Source organism: Neofelis nebulosa, chromosome 17 (genome assembly GCF_028018385.1).
Source record: "Neofelis nebulosa isolate mNeoNeb1 chromosome 17, mNeoNeb1.pri, whole genome shotgun sequence".
NCBI classification, from domain to species: Eukaryota; Metazoa; Chordata; class Mammalia; order Carnivora; family Felidae; genus Neofelis; species Neofelis nebulosa.
This window is the reverse complement of record NC_080798.1, coordinates 43,495,864-43,517,883: the sequence shown is the minus strand read 5'-3', so window position 1 is coordinate 43,517,883 and position 22,020 is coordinate 43,495,864. Positions and strand designations below refer to the sequence as shown.

Below are 22,020 nucleotides of genomic sequence, written 5' to 3'. Positions count from 1 at the left end.
AAAGAAAAGTTAGTGTCTCCAGGGCTGGGAGGGGTCAGTAGGTCATGGGGTGAGGTCCTGCTAACCAGAGCATGCTGCCAGATAAAAGACCAGGGACCTAGATTCTGGAGGGTTCACAGGAAAAGAATTACTGTTTTTTTCTTCCATTACAATCCAGTTAAACTCCACTTATTAGGAACAGCCCTCTGCCCTGCCCACAGCTCAGCCAGGCAGAGGTGAAAGAAATAATCTTGAAAGTAGATGAGGGATGCTGAGCAGGGTGCCTTGGTCTCATTCCCATTTAGCTATCCCTCCCCACTTCAGGGCTTGGAGATAAGTGGAAACATCCTCCAGTCACCTGATCATCCCGCCACCCCACCCCCACCTCCACCCCCTCACCTAACAAAATCTCATCTCTACCAAAGATTGACACAAAGTGGCAGTAGAAACTGAACAGTAGCAGCTTGGGCAAAGCCTACCCTCAAGCAAAAGGCCAATGGTGTGAAAGCACAGGGCTGACTAGGGTTGATGGGAGGATACAGCGGGAGAAGTTGCTGAGAGTTTCTGCAAACAGAGGCAAGAGATAGTCCTACTCTGCCGTCTCCCAGTTTGAAAGAAGAGTTTGGTTTAAGATCTAGGATTCCTTCTAAGACCACATAGAACCCACAAGCTGCTTTTAGGGTGAGAACTCAGTAGGTCTCTTGCACTTGAAGCGTGACCAAGTGGTACAAGAATGCTGTTTCTAAAGGCCGACTGCCTGAATTTAAGTCCTGACTCCCAACTCTTTCCAGCTGTTCCACACTAAGTTACTTAACCTTTTCGGACTTCCTTTCCTGTTTCATAAGCTGGAGCTATTAACTTGCCTCAAAGTGTTGCTATAAGGATTAAATGCTTTTTAAGTGCTCACAACAGTGCCTGGCACTCAGTGAATACTCACATCTGCCAAGTCTGCCATGGCAACCCCAGGACTCCGTAATAGAAAACCCACCTCAGTGGGACTTCTCTGTTTAGAATGGGCTAGGATAAGAAATACAAGAGGGATGTCTGCCAAAAGGGACTCTAGAGGCCAGCAACACATTGGTGGCATCTACCCCTGTCTGATGAGTGCTGTTGGGGTGGGTACAGGCTGCTGAAACCAGAATCAGCATGGAGATCAGGGCGGCAGTGACAAAACTACCCCACTGCTATCAGAAACCAAGTGAACACATGGGACTCAGCTCCTAACATGTTGAGTGACTGAGAAGGGGACAGGCCCTTCAACCTTGTCTGTGATCTAGATGGTGTGACACTCCGTGGGCGCTCAGGAAATGCTAAAGCTCACAAGGAAGCATAAACCCCGCCTGCTCCAGCAGCACAGGATGAGGCCAGGCCAGGCTGCACCTCCCAGGTTTGCCACAAGTCTCCCTTCAGATGGTTTTAAAAGACTAGATCCTGGGGCGCCTGTGTGGTTCACCAGGTTGAGCTTCAAACTTTGGCTCAGGTGATGATCTCGTGGTTTCATGAGTTTGAGCCCCACATTGGGCTCACTGCTCTCAGCCTGTCAGCGCAGAGCCCGCTTCAGAATCTCTGTTCCCCTCATTCTGCTCCTCCCTTGTTTGCACTCTCCCAAAAACAAATGGTTAAAAAAACAAAAAAACCAGCTAGGTCCTGACCAAAGGCAAGAGGACTCAGGTGCTTGCTGGGCACCTTGCTGGGCAGCAGGGGAGGGTGGTACCAACCCAGGTGTGGAAAGAGAATATTTTACTCCAGTACTTGCTATTGGCTTAATAGTGGGGAACAGCAGACAGGTCAGAGAACTTCCGCATCAAAAGTTCTCTGGTGAGGACTAACCATGAGAATTGGCTTCTGTACTTTGTTTATATATAAATATAATAAAAATATATTTAATTTTTTTAAATTTATTTTTGACAGACAAGTATGTGAGCATGAGCTGGGGAGGGGCAGAGAGGGAGACACAGAATCCAAAGCAGGTTCAAGATTCCAAGCTGTCAGCACAGAGCCTGACGTGGGGCTCGAACTCATGAACTATGAGATCGTGACCTGGGCCAAAGTTGGACGCTTAACCGACTGAGCCACCTAGGCGCCCCTATATTTATTTTTAAATGTTTATTTTTGAGAGAGAGCAAGCAGGGCAGGGCAGAGAGGGAGACAGAGAATCTGAAGCAGAGGCTCTGAGATGTCAGCTCAGAGCCTGACGAGGGGCTCAAAACTCATAAACTGTGAGGTCACGACCTGAGCCAAAGTTGGAAGTTTAACCAACTGAGCCACCCAGGTGTCCCAATTTATATTTTAAGTATAAGACTGTATGTATATAATGGACTCACACAGGATACATCATGAGCTATGCAATGAGGAATCACTTTTCAGCGTCTCTTCCATCAGAATGTGACTTTTCTTGCCCCCTCCCCATCCCAAACATACTTTACACTTTCAATTTGAATGTACACAATGAGAAAAAGCTATGCTGAAAATACAGATAAAGGCCTCACTGTTCTGCAGAGATTTTGTCATAAACACCAAGAAAGTTTACAAAACTCTATGGCCACTGGAACAATTCTGGAAGGGGGTACTCTGGCCCCCACGTGGGTTGGCCCATGCATGACAGAGACTCAATATTCTGACAACTTTCGACCCAAGGAACTGACTGCAAGGCTCAGAGTTTGAGGCCTCAGCTACCTGTTTTCCTGGGAGACGGGTCTATGTAGACAGTATGAGCAGCCAAAGGCCACACACATCTCAACTTTTGTTACTTCTCACTGAAAACCGCTAATTTGGGATTCTGGTTTAAAAGCCCTATAATTAGTGGCTGAAGATTTTACCTAAAATGGGTTTGCCAAAGCTATCTGCCCAGAAACGGCCAGCAGCATCAAGATGTTTCACTAATGCATCAACTTCCTATTCCAACTCCCTTTCCACCCTGTCTCCTGCAGTGCTTAACAAGCTACGCCATCTGAGTCTCTCTCCCTGCAGCCTGGTGACTAGACTACATGTGTCTCCCCCTCCCAAATTAGCCTCTCTAGAGCAAACTGGGCCCAGCTTCTGTTGTCCTGCACTTGGGCTCAAGTGAGCCCAGCCCTCAGTGAGCGGAGATCCAGAGTGCAGAACTTCCCATGAGCCCCTTCTCTAACATCTGTGGTTACCCCTGCCGTAGGAACCCACTCCTAAGGTGGACCATGGGGGCTGATAGCAGTCCATCCACACCTCGCTACTCACACACACCTTTGGGGAGTTAAAACCTGTGACAGGATGCACTCGATCCAACCATTTACCAAGATCATCTCCTAAGTGCTAGGGAGGAAGTGGCCATCCTGTGGTACAGAGCTTGCCTCTGAAAGGTGACCAGGCTTGCACTGCCTGAGGCCAGGAGTGTGGGCCCTGTGGGGCCCCCATCAGGCAGAGATCACACACGACGGAGTATCTGGAGCACTTGTTAATCCGTTATGATTTATTAGCTGTACAGCAGTAGGTCCTCCTCCCCAGCTTTCAACCCCATTACATATTTTATTACAGGTCTCATGTTGGTGTCCTAAAATAATGAAAAATATCACACAGTACAGCTAAGTACAAAATGCATCAACCTAGAGTTTGATAGCTAACTGATGGCTCTTTTAAAAGCAATACACAGAAGAAAAAAGTGTTTGAAATCAGCAAGACTGAGGCTCTCTAAAAAACACATTTTAAACATGTGACAGTTCATGTGCAAGAATCACTTTTTAGTTGGTTTTGTTTCACATTATTATTATTACTTTTTTTTTTTTTTTTTTTTTTTTTTTTTTTTTTTTGCAGATCCAAAGTTTAAATTACTGACCTAGTGAAATTTTCTGGCCCAGCTTTTAAGGGCTGCTGTGACCCACTCATAATCATCCTTCTGCTTGAACAGAGGAGTTATAAAACACAAAATTCAGCTACAAACAGAGCAAAGAAAATGTGGATGGGAAATCATAACTGAAAGTTAATTGTACAAGGTTCAAATGCTGGCTCCATGGGCTGGAAATCCGATCTTCCACGTGGGTGTCCATCACTAGCGGCAGTAGTCTGGGTGCCGTTCTGCTACATGATTGTGATCCAATTCCTCGTCAACATTTACACACTACAGAGTCTGTGGTGACTTAATTTGCAAGTAATTAAAATGCTGGGTTTTCTTACACTGCACTTCTTTTCAACCTCTTAATTAATGGAAAAGATTAAAATGTAAAAAAAGTTATTTACAAGCTTGACCATACCAGAAACTCTGCCAAGAAAGAGGCAAAGCCTTCAGGACAGAAACCGATCGCAGCATGCCGTACTACTGGTGTGCAGCTGGCTCCGAGCAAAGGGAGTCAGGGAGAAGCAGAAGCAAAAACCAGTTTAAAAGTGTAAGTCCTTCCCAAGTCTGCATTTACAATTAAAAACTCTCCTGGGAAGAAGACCTAGAACTCTGGGAAACCTGGTGGCCATTCTGGAGTGGTTTACCATAGCCAAGAGAGAGGGTTCAATGTCTCTGTTTCCGTCTAAGAAAACCAGTCAGGCATCAACACTGTCCTCAGCACTTCACAGTAAACCCTCAGGGACTCAGAACATTCCATGATTTGCTAACATCAAACAGCAAGTTCTAGTTAAATCACATTTTTCTAACATCATCCTTGAAGTTTTAGTTCTCAGTATGTTTGGTAAAATGGTGTAAAATGATGCTTTTCCCAAAGCCAAAAGAAGAAAGAGGGAGAAAAATTAAGATGCAGGCCGTTTAAACACAGCCCAGAGCAGTCCTGGCGATGAGCAACGCCCTGCCATCACCGGTCCATCATGCTGAGGATCATCTCAGGCGTGAGGTCTCCGTTGGGGGCGTCTGTGGCGGCTGGCTGGGCCTCCTCCTCCTCCCCTTCCACGGGCTCGGCGTCTGGCTCTTTTTTTACTTCAACTATAATGTTCTCAATTGCACCTGTATTCTGGTCTTCCACCTGGATGATGGCTGTTGCTGGCAAGAAAGAGCATGAACAAAACAAATGCTCCATTAAAGCCCCTGAGGATTGCAAGGGTCCTTTCAGACTTGACACTAAGTGGATATCAGCAATGCAGGAAAGCCTCAGTAAGAACACAGAGAAAGCCAATTAAAAAAAAAAAAAAGGCTCAATGACCTAAAATGTGGCCATTCAAAAATCCCCAATACTCTAGAAACCATCAGTGAACAAAAGGCATTCATCTTTATATGCCTCCAAATTACATATTATAAGCCTTAGTTTTCCTTTATATCATAAAGTTGAGCTTTACACCAATGCAAGATAAACAAAAGATGCAGACAGCACATGACGAAGAATACCTCACACTGTGTGTGATGCAGGACTGTGTTAGAGGCGACCCGCCTCTAGCGAGAACATGCCATTCCTGATTCTGAAGGTCTCCCACACCCAGGGCCCTCCACCAGTTTTTTCACTCAAGTATGTGTAGGCAAAGCAGTTCCCAGGACCTATAGTTAACCAACCTCACACTCTCCTGTGACAGACATCTATACATGGGGTTCAGGAAGTACGTTAAAAAAAAGATTAAATCTTACATTTGTTAAGGAAAAAAACCCCACCAGCTTTCAGGTATCCAGGCAATGAGTAGAATAGAGGCCTGAGTCCCCCAGAGCCTGCTGTCACGGGGGCAGTGTCCAATACAGGACTGCTGCCCACTGCCACTTGTGATGTGGGGTACAGGCTAAATACCTCCTCTGCGTCCTCTCTTAAATCAGAAGGCGAGCACTTGAATCCAAAGGCCTGGAATTCTTAGGAGGAACAATCTCAGCACAGAAATTGCTTTATCCCTCCATCCTTTAAAATTTAGCTCTTTTATATTCATTGCCACATCAATTTTGCCAGCTGACTCTAACTGTGATGGTCTTGTAACCCCTACCACATTAGCAGTACCTATCTTGTACAGCACGAGTACCCTTCTACTCTGGACTTCTCACTGAAGCAGAAGAGGCCTCTAGCATCTTCCTCAGGTGTTACCCAGTAAAAACTAAACAACTGCTTCCTGAGAGTTTGTTCAGGGTGTGACCTTAACTTATTCTCATGGCTTAGTTCCTATCTTTCCCCAAAACAAGGACCCATCTGGCTCCTCCACATGCTGGGAGAGGATGCCAGCCTACTGAACTGAGACAAGTAACTTACGCTGGGTCTGTTTGGGCTGGTTGGTTCTGCCAGGGGGGCGTCCTCTCCGCTTCTTGGCAGGTGGTGGGGCTGGGGTCACAGGCTGAGGCTCTGGCTCGGGTTCAATTTCCACAGCAGGCTCCTCCTCATCCTCATTGTCATCCAGATCTGGCTCAGCATTTTCTTCTCACGAAATCAGGAATAACAGGTGGTGGGGCAAGAAGAAGTATGGTGGAAGAAAAATATGACACACACATATCACATATTCTGTTATGTCTAGTTACGTATTTATTTTAATAGAAATCCATTTAAAAATGCTTTTGCTAGGATTTTTGCTATCAACATTGACAGAGTAAACTGGTATTGTGGTCCAGTTAATAAGCAAATCAGCTTGAAGACTACTCTTCATACTTTATATGGACTGGATATTACTTTTTTCTTTTAGCTGTAGACATCAGAATATTGAGTTTCAAATTCTTAACAGGCAACTCCATCATATGCTAGATAGACAAAAAAAAAAGTGTTTAAGCTGAAAACATACGTTCCCTCTATTATATGAGGACAAAGCAGGACACTTAGCCTGAGACAGACCCTTGAAGATGTGCTCCTGCTTATCTCTGAGAGGCAGGTGTGTGTGTGTGTGTCAGAGAGCAAGACATAACTTCCTATTGCACTGTGGTGTCCTATTATTAGGATAAGCAGCGAAGAATTCTTTTAGGACTATTATTGATGTGTTTTTTTTTAAAGCCAAGTTTTTGGACTTAATTCCCAGCTATGTCAGATTCAGTGGGTCATTCTTAACTCTCTAATTTTCTCTCTGATGCCATGATCACAGAAAAGGAGACAGGACTATTATAGAAAGAATACTGACAAGGAGCCTGATGATATGGCTTTGAATCCCACATATCTTACTAGGTGTATGTAAGGTGTCCCTTACTAGGGACAATTACCACAGTGAATCCCAGTTTCCTTGTATGATCTCTACACTTACTGGTGATTTGAGGATCAAAAGGACTGAACTAACAACACATGTAACCATGCTCTATAACTTCTACTCTCTAGCACAGACATAGCTCTTATTTACACCACAGATCACAGTTTTTAAATTCTCCACTATTCCATTCAGGCTTCATTACTTCATTTAATAAGAGGTGTTACCCTCATTTTATAGAAAAAGTGAGAAGCCAAGTGATTTGAAAGGCACGGCTGAACTGCAGCAGGCAGAATTCACCTCTGGCCTCTGTCTGGGGCTGTCCTGCTGCCCCTCCCCACTCACCACAGCACACAAAGCGCCTTCCCTGCCTTCCTCTCAGAAGCACAGGTTATACAATCTTCCCCTGGGTCCAGACATTTAAATTTAGAGATCAAAGACTAAATGCTTTATCTTCAGGACAAAATGCCTTATTTGTCAAATCCTAAGTGAAAATGTGGGGAATACATTGGTATGTGGCAGTGTGTCAAGAACAAGATGCTTCCCTGTTGAACTTATTCAAGCCCCCTATTGCCTAAGTTGGCATAATGCCTAGAAAACCAAACAAATTCATTCAGAATTGGGGGAGAAAGCCACACAAAGAAGGTTAATAGGGTCAAAGGCTTATTGGCTTGGAGAGATTTTGGCAAAAAGCCTTGAAAATAGCAGTAGACTCTGCTGGTTAATCTCTGCAGGCAGAACTTCTGGGAGAGAACAAATATGACTGTGGCCTTGGTCAGCAAAGGGATGGAAGGCCCTGACTTTCTGGGGGGGCGGGATACAAAGACACTGGGTACAAGGCCCAGACCCAAACTGTGCTCTACAAGCCAGCAGTGCAGAAGCCAAAGGAGGAATGGCAGAAATCTACTGGGAACCATCAGTAAAATCTTTAGCTGAAAGATGCTCTGGTGAAACATAATTAGGGAGTGAGGCTGATGGTGCACATCACCAAGAAGACTAAGGGCCAACGTCTGTGGCAGAAGGAGGCTCTGCAACTAGAAGCACTTACAGACATCCTTGAGCTCAAGGTTACCCATGGATCTCTGGTGGCATTTGGAGCCTGTGACTTCCCCTGGCTTCTCCCAAGAGTCCATTCATTCATTTCTTAGCCAAACAAAGGGGTCCCACAAAGATTCTCAGTAAAGGGTGGTGTGGGGTTTTTGTTTTTTCATGTTTATTTATAATTTTTTTTTTTTTAATTTTTTTTCAACGTTTTTTATTTATTTTTGGGACAGAGAGAGACAGAGCATGAACAGGGGAGGGGCAGAGAGAGAGGGAGACACAGAATCGGAAACAGGCTCCAGGCTCCGAGCCATCAGCCCAGAGCCTGATGCGGGGCTCGAACTCACGGACCGCGAGATCGTGACCTGGCTGAAGTCAGACGCTTAACCGACTACGCCACCCAGGCGCCCCTATTTATAATTTTTTTTAATGTTTATTTTATTTTTGAGAGAGAGAGAGACTGTGGGGGAAGAGGGGAGGGGCAGAGAGAGAGAGAGGGAGACAGAATCTGAAGCAGGTTCCAGGCTCAGAGCTGTCAACACAGAGCCCGATGTGGGGCTGGAACTCGGGAACGGTGAGATCGTGACCTAAGCCGAAGTCCGATGCCTAACCAACTGAGTCATCCAGGCGCCCCGATGTTTATTTATTTATTTTAGAGAGAGAGAGAGAGTGTGTGAGCAGAGGAGGGGAAGTGAGAGAGGGAGAGAGAGAATCCCCACACTGTCAGCGTAGAGCCCGATGCGGAGCTCAAACTCACAAACAGTTATAGCATGACCTGAGCCGAAATCAAGAGTTGGACACTCAACTGACTGAGCCACCCAGGTGCCCCAAGGGTGGTATGCTTTTTTTTTTTTTAATTTTTTTTTTTTGAGTTCATTTATTTTTGAGACAGAGAGAGACAGAGCATGAACGGGGGAGGGTCAGAGAGAGAGACACAGAATCGGAAGCAGGCTCCAGGCTCTGAGCCATCAGCCCAGAGCCTGACGCGGGGCTCGAACTCACAGAGCGCGAGATGGTGACCTGAGCTGAAGTCGGACGCTTAACCGACTGAGCCACCCAGGTGCCCTGAGGGTGGTATGCTTTTATAAAGATTAAAGCAAACCGACATTTTAAAGGAGGCATGTTTACTTAAAACCCAGTGATGAAGATAATGCTTAAAATAGATTTCTAGAAAAGACAGCAAAAAATAAATTACTCTTATGCTTACTGGATGAATAATCTCTCAGAAAAGTTCTAAACAGAAAAGTAAAGGCTTTATTAAAATATACAAAATACACAAAAACTAAAAAGGACCTTGTTACAGCTCTAAATATAAAAAATCAGTACTTTCATAAGCAAGTTTTAGATAAAATCAATAAATTCACTGAAGTTCTCAAACATGTTCAACCTTCAAAAATTTCAATCCCTCCTCATTATTACTGAAGCTTCTCCCCCCCTAAGTTTGTTTATTTTGAGAGCGCACGCATGCGCGTGCACATTGAATGGGGAAGGGGCAGAGAGAGAATCCCAAGCAAGCAGGCTCTGCACTGTCAGTGTGGAGCCTCATGTGGGGTTTGAACCCACAAACTGTGAGATCACAACCTGAGCCAAAACCAAAAGTCAGATGATTAACTGAGCCACCCAGCTGCCCCCACTCCCCATTACTTCTAACAAGCATGCAAAAGACAAAATGAAGAGCCTTAGAAACACATAAGGCGCCATCTATAATCTTTCCAGTCCGATGGTGCTTCTGGGGTAGTGTATTCCCCAAAACAAAACCCATTTACATACATCTTTTACCATAAAAAACTTAAATCTTTAGTCACAAATGTGCATTCTCAACTACTTGGCCAGTAGTCCAAGTATCCACATTGAAAAAGCCTACCACCATGAAAAAGTGTGTACAATCAAATGTGACTCCTATGTTACCGACACTCTTGTTCTCCCTCCCTCTTCATGACTCTAGCACCTCAAAACCATACCAGAGCACCTGGATTTCATGACTAGAAAGGCAAAAACACCCCAGAAAGCATCAACGGTAGGAAAATAGGCAAAGTGTTACATTTTAAAATTCAGAGATTAAGGTAGGAAGAGAAAGGCTGACCTTCATGGATCTGATCAACACATCTCAAGGCTAGGCTGACACAGGCAGTCAAACCAGAAGTTGGTCAAGATGCTTAAGCAACCTTCTTCACGTCCATTAGATTCATTGCTCAAATCTAGACCAGCTTCCTAAATGTAAAAGTTATGAACATAGAAAAGAAACTCTGCTGGCCTTAGAATATTACTAATCTGAGTAAACTGAGTCAAGATATTAATTTTGCTTTGGCTTTAACTGAACACATAACATATAAGACATTATCAAGCAATGGAATACCAGGAGAAAAAAAATGGCCCCAGAAACATACTAACTGCTGCTGTAAAAATATACACATTAGGGCGGCGCCTAGGTGGCTCAGTTGGTTAAGCGTCCGCTCTCAGTTTCAACTCAGGTCATGATCTCAAGTTTCATGGGATCAAGCCCCGCATCAGGCTCTGCGCTGACAGTGTGGAGTCTGTTTGGGATTTTCTCTCTCCTCTCTCTGCCCCTCCCCAGCTCTCTTTCCCTCAAAAACAAACAAACAAAACCCCCAAAAAACAAAAACAAACAAAACAAAAAACCCCACAAAAAACCATACACACATTAGGAAGACTAGAGGTTACAGAAAGTAAGAGTGATTGGCCTATCTCTATATCCCAGCACATCCTACATAAATGTACTGGCAGCTGGGCACCAAAATCTCTATGTGTAACTAAATCAAGAAACAAGGTACTCACCACTGTCAGAGGAGTCTTCTTTTTTAGAACGCATCTTTCTTTTTCTTCCACGTTTACTCTTCTTTGTTTCCCCTCCATTTTCCCCTTCTACGCCATCTGGACCAGCACAATTATCAGCATGTCTTGCCATGGTATTCTAACAAAAGAAATAAAACCTTCATTCATATTACTAAAAAAGTTGATATCAGAATTAGATGTTCTCTTATTTTAGCTTAATAAATAAAAATTTGGGGTAACCATATTAAGTCCAAATGTTCTAGTATGTGTTACTAAGCACATTCTAAACATATTCTCCTCATTCAGGGGAAATGGCCTCCCTCTGGAGGGGGGAAAGGGAGGGGGGAAAGGAAGGGAGCGAGAGGGAGACAAAGAAAAGTCCGTCAGAAGAGGAGGCTGCATCCTCTGAACAGGGGCTCAGCAGCCTGCAGACAAGAGGAACATGGGAGATCAGACCAGCTCCCTGTCCTGTACAGAATGGCTCTAACGGAAGATCCAGGACAGATCTATTCACAGATACTGAGTTCCCGTTCAGCAGAAGGGTTCACACATGCACAGAGAACCTGGAGGTGGGGATGAGTGGCCCTTTCCAAATGATAAGGCATCTCTGTGCTTATAACCTCAGTGGAAAATCAAGAACATGGTATTAAGAACCACAACAAGGGAAATAAAGTTCTGACTCTTACCCGGCGTGTAAATGTTTTCCCACACTTAGAACAGACAAAGGCTGCAGGGACAAAGTTGGGGTCATGATAACGTTTGAAGTGCATGTCAAGGAGTTGCTTCTGGCGGAAGGTCTTGTCGCAGTGGCTGCAGGCATAAGGCTTCTCCCCGGTGTGGGTGCGCTTGTGCATGATCATGTGCCTCTCCTGAAAGAAGGTGGGGGGGGGGGGGAGGGGGGGAGGCCTCAGAGCCTGTCACAGGGCTGCTATACTAGCCACAACCTACATGCATGTGGTTGACAGGCCTTTCTCTCTGAAGGATCTAGGCTCAAAACTACCTGTCCAGAGGATAAAGTTGTCTTTACTGGGGTATAAAACTGCTTCCATCAATTCTAGTATAGATATGCTCCCCCCTCCTGGGCTGCTTGTCTTGATCTCCCCCAACCAATAGGCCCCAGGAACAGATTCTTCTCTCTTCTCAAGTCCTGGACTTAATTCCCGCAGTTCTGAGAAAGCAGCCAGTATTTGGCCTGAGGGGGAGGTAAGCTATGACAGAATAAAACATCAGCTGGGGACTGAGATGATAAAATTGATGAGTGAAACCTTTGGTGACATTCCTCATACATCAGTCTGAAAATACCATCCTTAAAAACAGCCACCATACAAGGAATATAAAAACCCTCTGATAAAACCTGACACTGACAGGGAATCAACTGCTTTCTAACTATGAAGGTCTCTACCTGTCTGCAAGCGTAATCACACTGATCACACTTAAAGCGCTTCTCGTTCTTGTGTGACTTCTGATGCTGTATGAGGGCATAGCGCTCATGAAACACAGCATCGCAGTATCGACATTTCTTGCCTTGCTCAATATACGAATGCTGCTTTCGCAAGTGGACACCTGAAAACAAAACACAAAGCCCAGTCTAACTTGTGAAACCACAAACAACATTTTTTCTCCTTCTGAAAATAATTACTCTGGCTGCTGTACTGAAAATGAATTAAAAGGAGGAGAGAGACAGGTGAGAGAAGATGGTGGCCTGGAAGGAGCAGGGAGAACTGTTGAGAGACTCAGGAAGTGAAATCAACAGGATTTAGTGACCAAATACAGAGCAAGGAAGAAGGTAGGTGTCAGAGACGATCTCCAGGTTCCTGGCTTCGAAAATCAAGTAGGTGGTATAACCATTTGCTGAGACAAGGAACAGTGGAAAAGGGCTGAAGCCCTTTGTTTGTTTTGGGGAAAGGGGGTTGAGGGGACTTTCAGACCTTCAGTTCTAGATATGTCAAATTTGAGATGCCAATGATATCCAAGTAGGGATAGGTATGGCAAGGGCTAGATAAGCCTAGCTCAAAGGAAAGATTCAGAGTATGAACTGGAGTTGTTAGGATTTGAGTTACACCATGGGAGCTGATGAAATCACTAAGGCAAAAAGAATGAAAAAGAAGAGTTAGGGTCTTGCTTTAAGAAATCTATTAGGTTAGGGGCGCCTGGGTGGCGCAGTCGGTTAAGCGTCCGACTTCAGCCAGGTCACGATCTCGCGGTCCGTGAGTTCGAGCCCCGCGTCAGGCTCTGGGCTGATGGCTCGGAGCCTGGAGCCTGTTTCCGATTCTGTGTCTCCCTCTCTCTCTGCCCCTCCCCCGTTCATGCTCTGTCTCTCTCTGTCCCAAAAATAAATAAAAAATGTTGAAAAAAAAAAAAAAAATTAAAAAAAAAAAAAAAAAAAAGAAATCTATTAGGTTAAAAAAAAAAAAAATCTAATAGGTAAGGAGTGCCTGGGTGGCTCAGTTGGTTGAGCATCTGACTTTGGCTCAGGTCATGATCTCATGGTTTGTGGGTTCAAGCCCCACGTTGGGCTCTCTGCTGTCAGTGCAGAGCCTCGTTTGGATCTTCTGTCTCCCTCTCTCTGCCTCTCCTCTGCTGGTTCTCTCTCTCAAAATAAATAAATAAACTTAAAAAAAAATCTAACAGGTAATGCTAGTGGGAGGAAAAGAGGTTAAAACAACGGAAGGCTGAGAAGGAATAGAGAAGACAGATAACAAGCTATAGTGCCACGGAAGCCAAGGAAGAAAGTGTTTTAAGGAGGATGGCACAGTCCACTATGAAGAACACTCTTAAGAGATCAAGAGACATGGGAAGTAGAATGCTCCCTGCATTCAGCAATGCGGTGTTCTTACTGATCTTAGGAAGAGTCACTTTACACAATAGGGTATAAGTCAGATGGGACGGAAATTAGGAGCTGAGGAAGGGAATACTGTGAGGGACAGAATTCTTTATGAGGGCTGGCAGAGAAAGAGACAAGAGTCAAACCTAAACACCCAAATAACATAAAAAAATAAAATAAATGAACCAAAGATGACTCCTAGAGATCTACTGTACAGCGTAATTCCCATAGTTAAATTTTTTTAAAGACTGTATTTTTAAGTAATCTCTATACCTAACGTGGGGCTCGAACTTAACAACCCTTAGATCAAGTTGCATACTCTACTGACTGAGCCAGCCAGGTGCCCTGAATTCCCAGCATATAATACTGCTATTACATATTAAACATTTTCTAAGAAGGAAAAAAAATTTTCTAAGAAGGTAGGTCTTATTTAAGTGTTCTTATCACAAAAACTAAATAAAAAAAAGGAAGTTTCTGTGTACAAAAATTTCCAAATTTTGTTTAAAAATTTTTTTAAAATGTTTATTTTTGAGACAGAGAGAGAGAGACAGAGCATGAGTGGGGGAGGGTCAGAGAGAGAGGGAAACACAGAATCTGAAACAGGCTCCAGGCTCTGTGAGCTGTCAGCACAGAGCCTGATGTGGGGCTTGAACCCACAAAACAGTGAGATCATGACCTGAGCCAAAGTCGATCACTTAACCGACTGAGCGACCCAGTCACCCCCAAATTATGCTTTTTTTAAATTATTTTTTTAATGTTTATTTATTTCTGAGACAGAGAGAGACAGAGCATGAGTGGGGGAGGGGCAGAGAGAGAGGGAGACACAGAATCAGAAGCAGGCTCCAGGCTCTGAGCTATCAGCACAGAGCCCGACTCGGGGCTCGAACTCACAAACTGTGAGATCATGACCTGAGCTGAAGTCGGTCGCTCAACCAACTGAACCACCCAGGTGCCCCACCCCCAAATTATGTTCTAACAGGAAAAACTAGAGACTATAAAAAAAAAGTCAAACCTAGAGGAGGAAAACCTGTTCTTTTCCTTTTTCAATGTTTATTTATTTATTTTGAGTGAGAGAGGATGTGAGCAGGGGAGGGGGCAAAGGAGAGAGGGAGAGAGAATCCCAAGCAGGCTTCAAAACGTGGGGCTCAATCCCATGACCACTGAGATCATGACTTGAGCCAAAATCAAGAGTCAGTAACTTAAACCAACTGAACCACCCAGGCACCCTAAGACTTTTTCTTTCCTTTTAATCTTCAATAAAAGGTTTTTTTAATTTACTTATTTTGAGAGAGGGAGAGAGCGAGAATCCCAAGCAGGCTCCAGTCAGTGCAGAGCCCAACACAGGGCTTGAACTCATAAACCGTGAGATCATGACCTGAGTCGAAACCAAGAGTTGGATACCCAACCGAATGAGCCACCCAGGTGCCCCCAATACTTTTTCTTTTTTTTTTTTTTAAGACAGGAGAAATGTAAGCGTGTTTAGAGTTGAGGGGAAAGATAGGAAAGAAAGTGTGAAGATGAGGGTAAGGAGGTGGTACAGGATGGTATAAAAGCTGCAAAGAAGACAAGACAGTAGGATCAAGACTAAGGCAAAAGGACAGGCCACCAACAAGAGGAGTGATGCCAACTCTCTTGCAGCAAATGAGAAATGAGAAGATGAATGCACACTGGCTTACAGATTTGATAACAGGAATTTGGGAGTTTCGATCCTTACTTTTTCAGGGCTTGAACCCATGAACTGTGAGATCCTGACCTGAGCCAAAATCAAGAGTCGGATGCTTAACCGACTGAGCCACCTAGGTGCCCTACAAAGTGATAAATTTTAATTATGGCATATTAGTGTGAAATCAGGCCTGCTTTGAAGAGGGAACACAAACTTCTTTGGGACTGGTTTTGGGAAATAACTATTATTTGACAGCTCCTAGGCAATTATGTAGGGCCTAAGGGGTATCATGCAAATATAAAACATCCAACATATTTATTTATATCATAAAAGTGAGTAATTTTAAAAAATTGAATAATCCAGGGGGTGCCTGGGTAGCTCAGTCAGTGGAACGTCTGACTTCGGCTCAGATCATGATCTCACAGTTCCTGGGTTTGAGCCCCGTGTCGGGCTCTGTGCTGACAGCTCAGAGCCTGAAGCCTACTTCAGATTCTGTGTCTCCCTCTCTCTCTGCCCCTCCCCAACTCATGCTGTCTCTCTCAAAAATAAACATTAAAATGTTTTTTGAATAATCCAGACAGTGGCCTAGTAGCTCACACACATTGCCATGAGATATTATTAATTTAGATTTTGGTTTCTGTACCATAAGAATAGAAAAACTCACTCATTTATCAGAGGACAGTGCCTCTTACATCTTTGCAACAAAGTCCTCTTAACAGCAGAGTAGGACGAACACATGACACATGGGTCTTATGTGGAGCCCAAAGTCCTCTGCTCCAAACTTGTGGTTTCATCTTAAAAATGAATGTTAGATGTTAAAAAAATTAAAAATCTTACAACTTGAAAAAATGTGCGTTAGTCTGCATTTTGCTCAATATGGTCATGTTAATACAAAAATGATTTAAGACACCAGCTAAATTATAGAACTTTACATAAAATCTTTGAGTAAAACCAATGTTGCAGAAAGATAGGGCATGTTTATGCTATGGCTCAGTATGCTCCTGATATGACCCAAGTACTTCTATGTTCCTCAGTGGAACTAGAGGCTCTTAAGAGCACTCAAGACCAGCTTGCCATTATAAGCTGTGTTGTGTAGCAGCTCTGCTCAAGATACCTGTTGGAGCATCAAGTTTATCACCTATAATACTAAAATACATATGCCTTGGTAACTTCATATGGTTGTTGTGAAGATCAAATGAGTTAAAAAGTAAAACAAAGCTGGGGCACCTGGGTGGCTCAGTCAGTTAAGCGTCTGACTTCGGCTCAGGTCGTGATCTCACAGTTCCTGGGTTAAAGCCCTGTGTTAGGCTCTATGCTAACAGTTGAGAGCCTGGAGCCTGCCTTGGATTCTGTGTCTCCCTCTGTCTCTGCCCCTCCCCCACTCACACTTGGTCTCTCTCTCTCTCAAAAAGAAAAGTTAAAGTAAAAGATATTTTGTAAAGTATAGCATTTTACCTAAATATAAAAACATTTAGAAGAATAATATTCAAGGAGCAATACATCTACCATCAGTGCAGAGCTCGATGCGGGGCTCGAACTCCCAAACCATGAGATCACAACCTGAGCCGAAGTCAGATGCTTAACTAACTGAGCCACGCAGGAGCCCCAGCAATGGCTTTTATTAAGTGGCAGGCCATTCATATACACAAAGCTTATATGAATCAGAAAAGGAAGTTATTTATGATCTTCATATTTTTGCACATCCTCAAAAATATTTTTCATTTACTTACCCAAATCACTTTTTCGGGCTATGACAGTGTCACAGTGGGGACAGTGAAATTTGGCCACATTTTCTGTGTGCTTCTGTAAAATGTGCATCTTCATGGTACCACTTTGGGTAAACCGAGCATGACAAATATAACATTCATAAGGTTTTTCCCCTTAAAAGAAAATACAGAATGAACAAATTAGACAAAATGAATATTACCATTTAATTGGAGGGTAATTCAGGAGGCAGTAAAGCTAAGCCACAGAGAATCTCTGGGTACTACCCAGACGGCTCAGGCCCACTGCATGGCTTGCACCTGTCTTGAGAGATGGAAAAGTCCCAAACTGCTGCCACCACCCCTGCTCTGCCAGCTCTACCAGAGTCATTCACATGAGAAAGAGAGCAGTTCCTATGACAAGGCTTGCCTTTGGGGGGCAGGAGATGGATGACAGGAGGACCTACAAGTTCTTTTCTTTTTCTTTCTTTTCTTTCTAAATTATCTCTACACCTGATGTGGGGCTCGAACTCACAACCCCCGAGATCAAGAATCATGTGCTCTATCACCTGAGCCAGCCAGGCGCCCCTACAAGATTTTCTCTTTTAGAAAAAAGATAGTACGGGGAAAACTGAATGAGCTAATTAGGGATTCGACCCAGACGACTTCTAATAGTGAAACTTTCCATTCTCCAATGTATATTCAGAGCAATGAATTCAGAAGATATTCCAGAAAAGCATCTGTTAATTCCATTACTTTCATGCTAGTTTCTATTCAGGTAAAGAATAGGGGCGTGAGGGGCGCCTGGGTGGCTCAGTCGGTTAAGCGTCCGACTTCAGCTCAGGTCACGATCTCGCGGTCCGTGAGTTCGGGCCCCGCGTTGGGCTCTGGGCTGACGGCTCAGAGCCTGGAGCCTGCTTCCGATTCTGTGTCTCCCTCTCTCTCTGCCCCTCCCCCGTTCATGCTCTGTCTCTCTCTGTCTCAAAAATAAATAAAAAAAAAAAGAATAGGGGCGTGAGGTGGTTCACAGGGTCGCATGGAATCCACTGAAAAGCAGCTCATCAACACAACAAGGGAAGATGTCCTACCTGAATGCGTTCTCATGTGCCTCTTCAGCTTGTATGTGTCCCTGCTGGCATAACTGCACAAGCTGCATTGGAATGGACGCTCTCCAGTATGAGAGCGAATGTGACGTTTTAATTTGCTGACCTGAAACACGAGAGCAATCAAACTTCTTACTTCTGTTAACACTGATTGTAATGTGAGTGCTGTGGGCTAGGCACAAAAGCTTAGCTTTTGGGCACTGAAGTTCACAATACAGAAAAAGCCTAAAATATAATATTTCTTCCTCATTACTTGTAACCTTTGTCTCTCAAATCCTTATCATAGTCCAAAGGAAGAGGGTAAACAAATGGATGGGGCACAGATGAGTCAAGATTGGTTATTATGTAACTATTTAAGCTGGGGGATAGATTCATGGGGGGTGTATTATCCTATTTTATCTATTTCTATATATGTTTCCACTTTTGAAATTTTCCTTAATAGTTTAAATAATCTATGCTTATTTACAGATAATTTCCTCACAGATACAGAAGTATCAGATTTTTTTTTGTTCAGTTTACCCCTAAATGATTTTATTGCTATTAGAATGTAAACCTGTTTCCTACTATTGATCATATAAAGTTACTGACTTCTGTGTATTTGTCTTATATCTGGCCATCCAAATGGACTCTGTTTTAAGTTTTCAGCTAATACTCTTGGATGTTCTATGTAAGCAAATATGTCTGCCACAAATACCATTTTTTGTTTTTCCATTTATAATTCATTTCTTATTTAGCTAGGATTTCCAATACAATTTTGATACAGTAACGGTAAGAAGAGATGTCTTGTTCCAAATTTTAATGGGAATACTCCCAATATTTCAGAGTTAACTAGGATGGATTGACTATAGGTTTCTGGTATACACTCCTTATAGTAAAGCCATTTTCTTCTACTCTTAACTTGCTAGGACTTTAAATGGTAATAAATAATGAATTTTAGTTTTTCAGTCATCTATAGAAATGATCATATGGTTTTCTTTAACCTCTCAATATAGCACAAACCAGTAATTTCTTCATGTTCAACTATCCTGGCATTTTAGATATAGTCTATCTCATAATCACTTATTTTTATAATATATTACACTAAATTTGGTTAATAATTTTACTTAGTAATTTAATTTTTCTGTGAGAAAAAGATACCCTTTTGTTTTTGGTCGCATTCTTACTCAGTTTTGGTAACAGTATAACCTCAAATAGTAAAGGAGATAAAATTTTCTATTTTTAAATACTCTAGGTGCAGTTATTTATTTCTTTAATGTTTGGTAGAACGTATCTGTAATAACATGTGGAACTAATGCTTTTTTTTAAAAATGGGTAAATCTTTCACACTCATGACAGTTTTTTTTTTTTGTTTTTGGTGCCGGGGAAAGGGAGTGGGAGTGTTAATAATCTGGTAAGATTTTCTATCTCATCTTAAGTCAGTTTGGTTAGTTTTTATCCTTATACTAGAATCATGGTCTTAAGACAGGAACCAACAAGGAGCTGAACACTTACTTCTACACTGGCGTAATCGCACATGGAACACTTAAATGGCTTCTCATGGGTGTGTTTATAACGACGATGCCGCACCAATTCTCCACTAGTCACAAAGGCCATGTCACAGTCTGGGCACTTGTGAGGACGAGTACCTAGGGAAAGTAAGTTATAAAAGGAAGACAAGATCAAGGGCACAATTAATGACAGTTCAACATGTGACACAAAACTGCATGATGTTGAACTCTGGTCATCTCAACAATCTTGTACCAGCCTGAGAGTAGCTCCAAAAGCTATGGGAGGGCCTGGTCGACTTTCTAACAGTAACCCCAGAATACTGGAAACATGTGCCAAACATTTAGTTTCTCTTAATTATCCATGTGAGTGATGCTTTTGAATACAAAATTTTTTATCCCTAGTTTATAAATTCTGATCACTATGGATCAAAAGTTAATAAAAACACAAGTCTGCTTCAACTCTTGGTAAAAAAAAAAACAACAACACAGAACATCTTTTAAACTTCAATGTTGTGGGGAGTCAGGGTAGCTCGGTCAGTTGAGTGTCTGACTTTGGCTCAGGTCATGATCTCACGGTTAGTGAGTTTGAGCCCCGCGTCATGCTCTGTGCTGACAGCTTGGATTCTATGTCTCCATATCTCTCTGTCCCTCCCCCTCTTGTGCTCGGTCTCTCAAAAATAAACATTAGAAAATTAAATAAATAAACTTCAATGTTCTGTCAAGTACAGGCCACAGAATTAATAGTTACTTGACCCAAGATTCCTTTGCACATCAAATCTTACTATATTGTGACTATACACAGGGCCAAAGGGCTGTCCATATTGATACTTTTTTCTTAAAAAACAAAAAAACCTCACATATGTAATAGCTTGTTTTCTATATAAATTTGTTTTGATAAATCTAGAAATTTATCAAAGGCTTTAAAAAGTAGTACTGCCTTTTATGTGATTTAAATAGATCATTTATTTTTTAGTAGGCTCTATGCCCAACATGGGGCTTGAACTCACAACCCAAGACCAAGAGTCACATGCTCTACTGACTGAGCCAGCCTGACACCCCTGAACAGATCACTTTCCAACATCCAATGTCTAATACTATGTGATCTGAATGTCAATTCGTAGAATATTTAAACATTTGTACAAACTAATACATTTTTTTTCTTTTTTCCTTTTACTGAAGGAAACTTACATTTCTTAATTTTTTAATGTTTATTTATTTTTGAGAGACAGAGACAGAGAGAGAGAGAGAGAGAGAGAGAGAGAGAGAGAGAAGGCATGTGTGCACATGAGCCGGGGGGGGGTGGGGTGGGGGTGGGGGAAGAATCCCAAGCAGGCTCCACGCTGTCAGCACAGAGCCTGACATGGGACTTGACCTCATGAACTGTGAGATCATGATCTGAGCTGAAATCAAGTTAGATGCTTAACTGACTGAGCCACCGAGGTGCCCCTTACTTTTTTTTTTTTTTTTAAGGAAGACTCTTACTGTTTTTAAGATGTTCCCACATAGTAGACCCATAACATAACTGATTGATTACTTTAATGGATCTTTTCTAGTCATTTATATTCTAAATATAGCATTGGAAATATGCCCAGGTAATAATGACAATAAAGAGATAAGCTGACAGCAGAAAACAGTGCTGTTTTCATAAACCACTACTCAAAAACTGGGAACCATTTGTAATTATGCACCGCAAGTAAGGGGTGACAACAAGGTAACCCCAAACACCAAAACCAAAGGAAGACTTCCCCTGAGAGTGGTATTAAGAAGAATTACAATGCAAAGAATAGGACTACCCACCTGCAGAAATGATTCTGAGATTGAGAGAACCCACAAGAGGAAGTGTGATTAAAGTATGACAGTAATGAAAAATTCCAAGAAATTCCAATGAATGTTCACATGCTCATTTTGCTTCTTTAGTACCACTAAGGATGTAGGAGTGAAGGATAGAGTTCTCTCTATGAAAAATATAGTCTGGCAGCACAGATAGGTAAGTAGAACAACAATTAATGAGAGGAGGAAAGCAGGATCCATTTCTCTTAGGACAAAGTGAATTGAAAACCAAGAATTTCTAATGTTTACCTAGTACTATCTAGGGGACAGAAAGAGGCCTGCTAGTGGTAGACACAGCATGGCAATTAGGGAAGAAGTAGACACTGCTGTGCAACAGAGATTTTCATTGAGTTGCACCACCTGGCTGCTTATGTCCCTATGCTCAGGGCCCATGCTCACCAAGTCACCTGTCAATTGCTACATCATCTCAATATAGGTAAGAGTGTCCCCTAGAAAGCAATACAACTGCATCCAGAAAATGAAAAGGTGTATTCCTCACTGTAAGCTGATTTTCTGATATGCATCTGACCGCTGAGGGTTTGATTAGTATGAATTA

General features: G+C 42.8%; 1 protein-coding gene and 1 non-coding gene across 4 annotated transcripts in view; one reads left to right on the top strand and one right to left on the bottom strand.

Annotated features, from left to right (window-relative positions):
- Positions 1 to 3,398: 3,398 nt before the first annotated feature.
- The window catches only part of CTCF (CCCTC-binding factor), a 48,427-nt gene continuing 29,805 nt past the window's right edge, over positions 3,399 to 22,020 (bottom strand). For 2 of the 3 annotated variants that reach the window (XM_058707466.1, XM_058707467.1), the window contains 8 exons: positions 19,639 to 19,772; positions 18,133 to 18,253; positions 17,072 to 17,221; positions 12,257 to 12,417; positions 11,541 to 11,723; positions 10,858 to 10,993; positions 6,111 to 6,272; positions 3,399 to 4,933 (listed from right to left, as the gene is read on the bottom strand). In XM_058707466.1, coding sequence (XP_058563449.1) covers positions 4,749 to 4,933; positions 6,111 to 6,272; positions 10,858 to 10,993; positions 11,541 to 11,723; positions 12,257 to 12,417; positions 17,072 to 17,221; positions 18,133 to 18,253; positions 19,639 to 19,772 — 1,232 coding nt within the window. In that variant the 3' untranslated portion in view covers positions 3,399 to 4,748. The remainder of the gene's footprint in view (positions 4,934 to 6,110; positions 6,273 to 10,857; positions 10,994 to 11,540; positions 11,724 to 12,256; positions 12,418 to 17,071; positions 17,222 to 18,132; positions 18,254 to 19,638; positions 19,773 to 22,020) is intronic. The other variant, XM_058707468.1, reaches the window with a different exon arrangement.
- On the top strand, positions 13,288 to 13,372 carry TRNAQ-UUG (transfer RNA glutamine (anticodon UUG)). Its single transcript has one exon. It is a non-coding gene; the product is annotated as a tRNA-Gln (tRNA).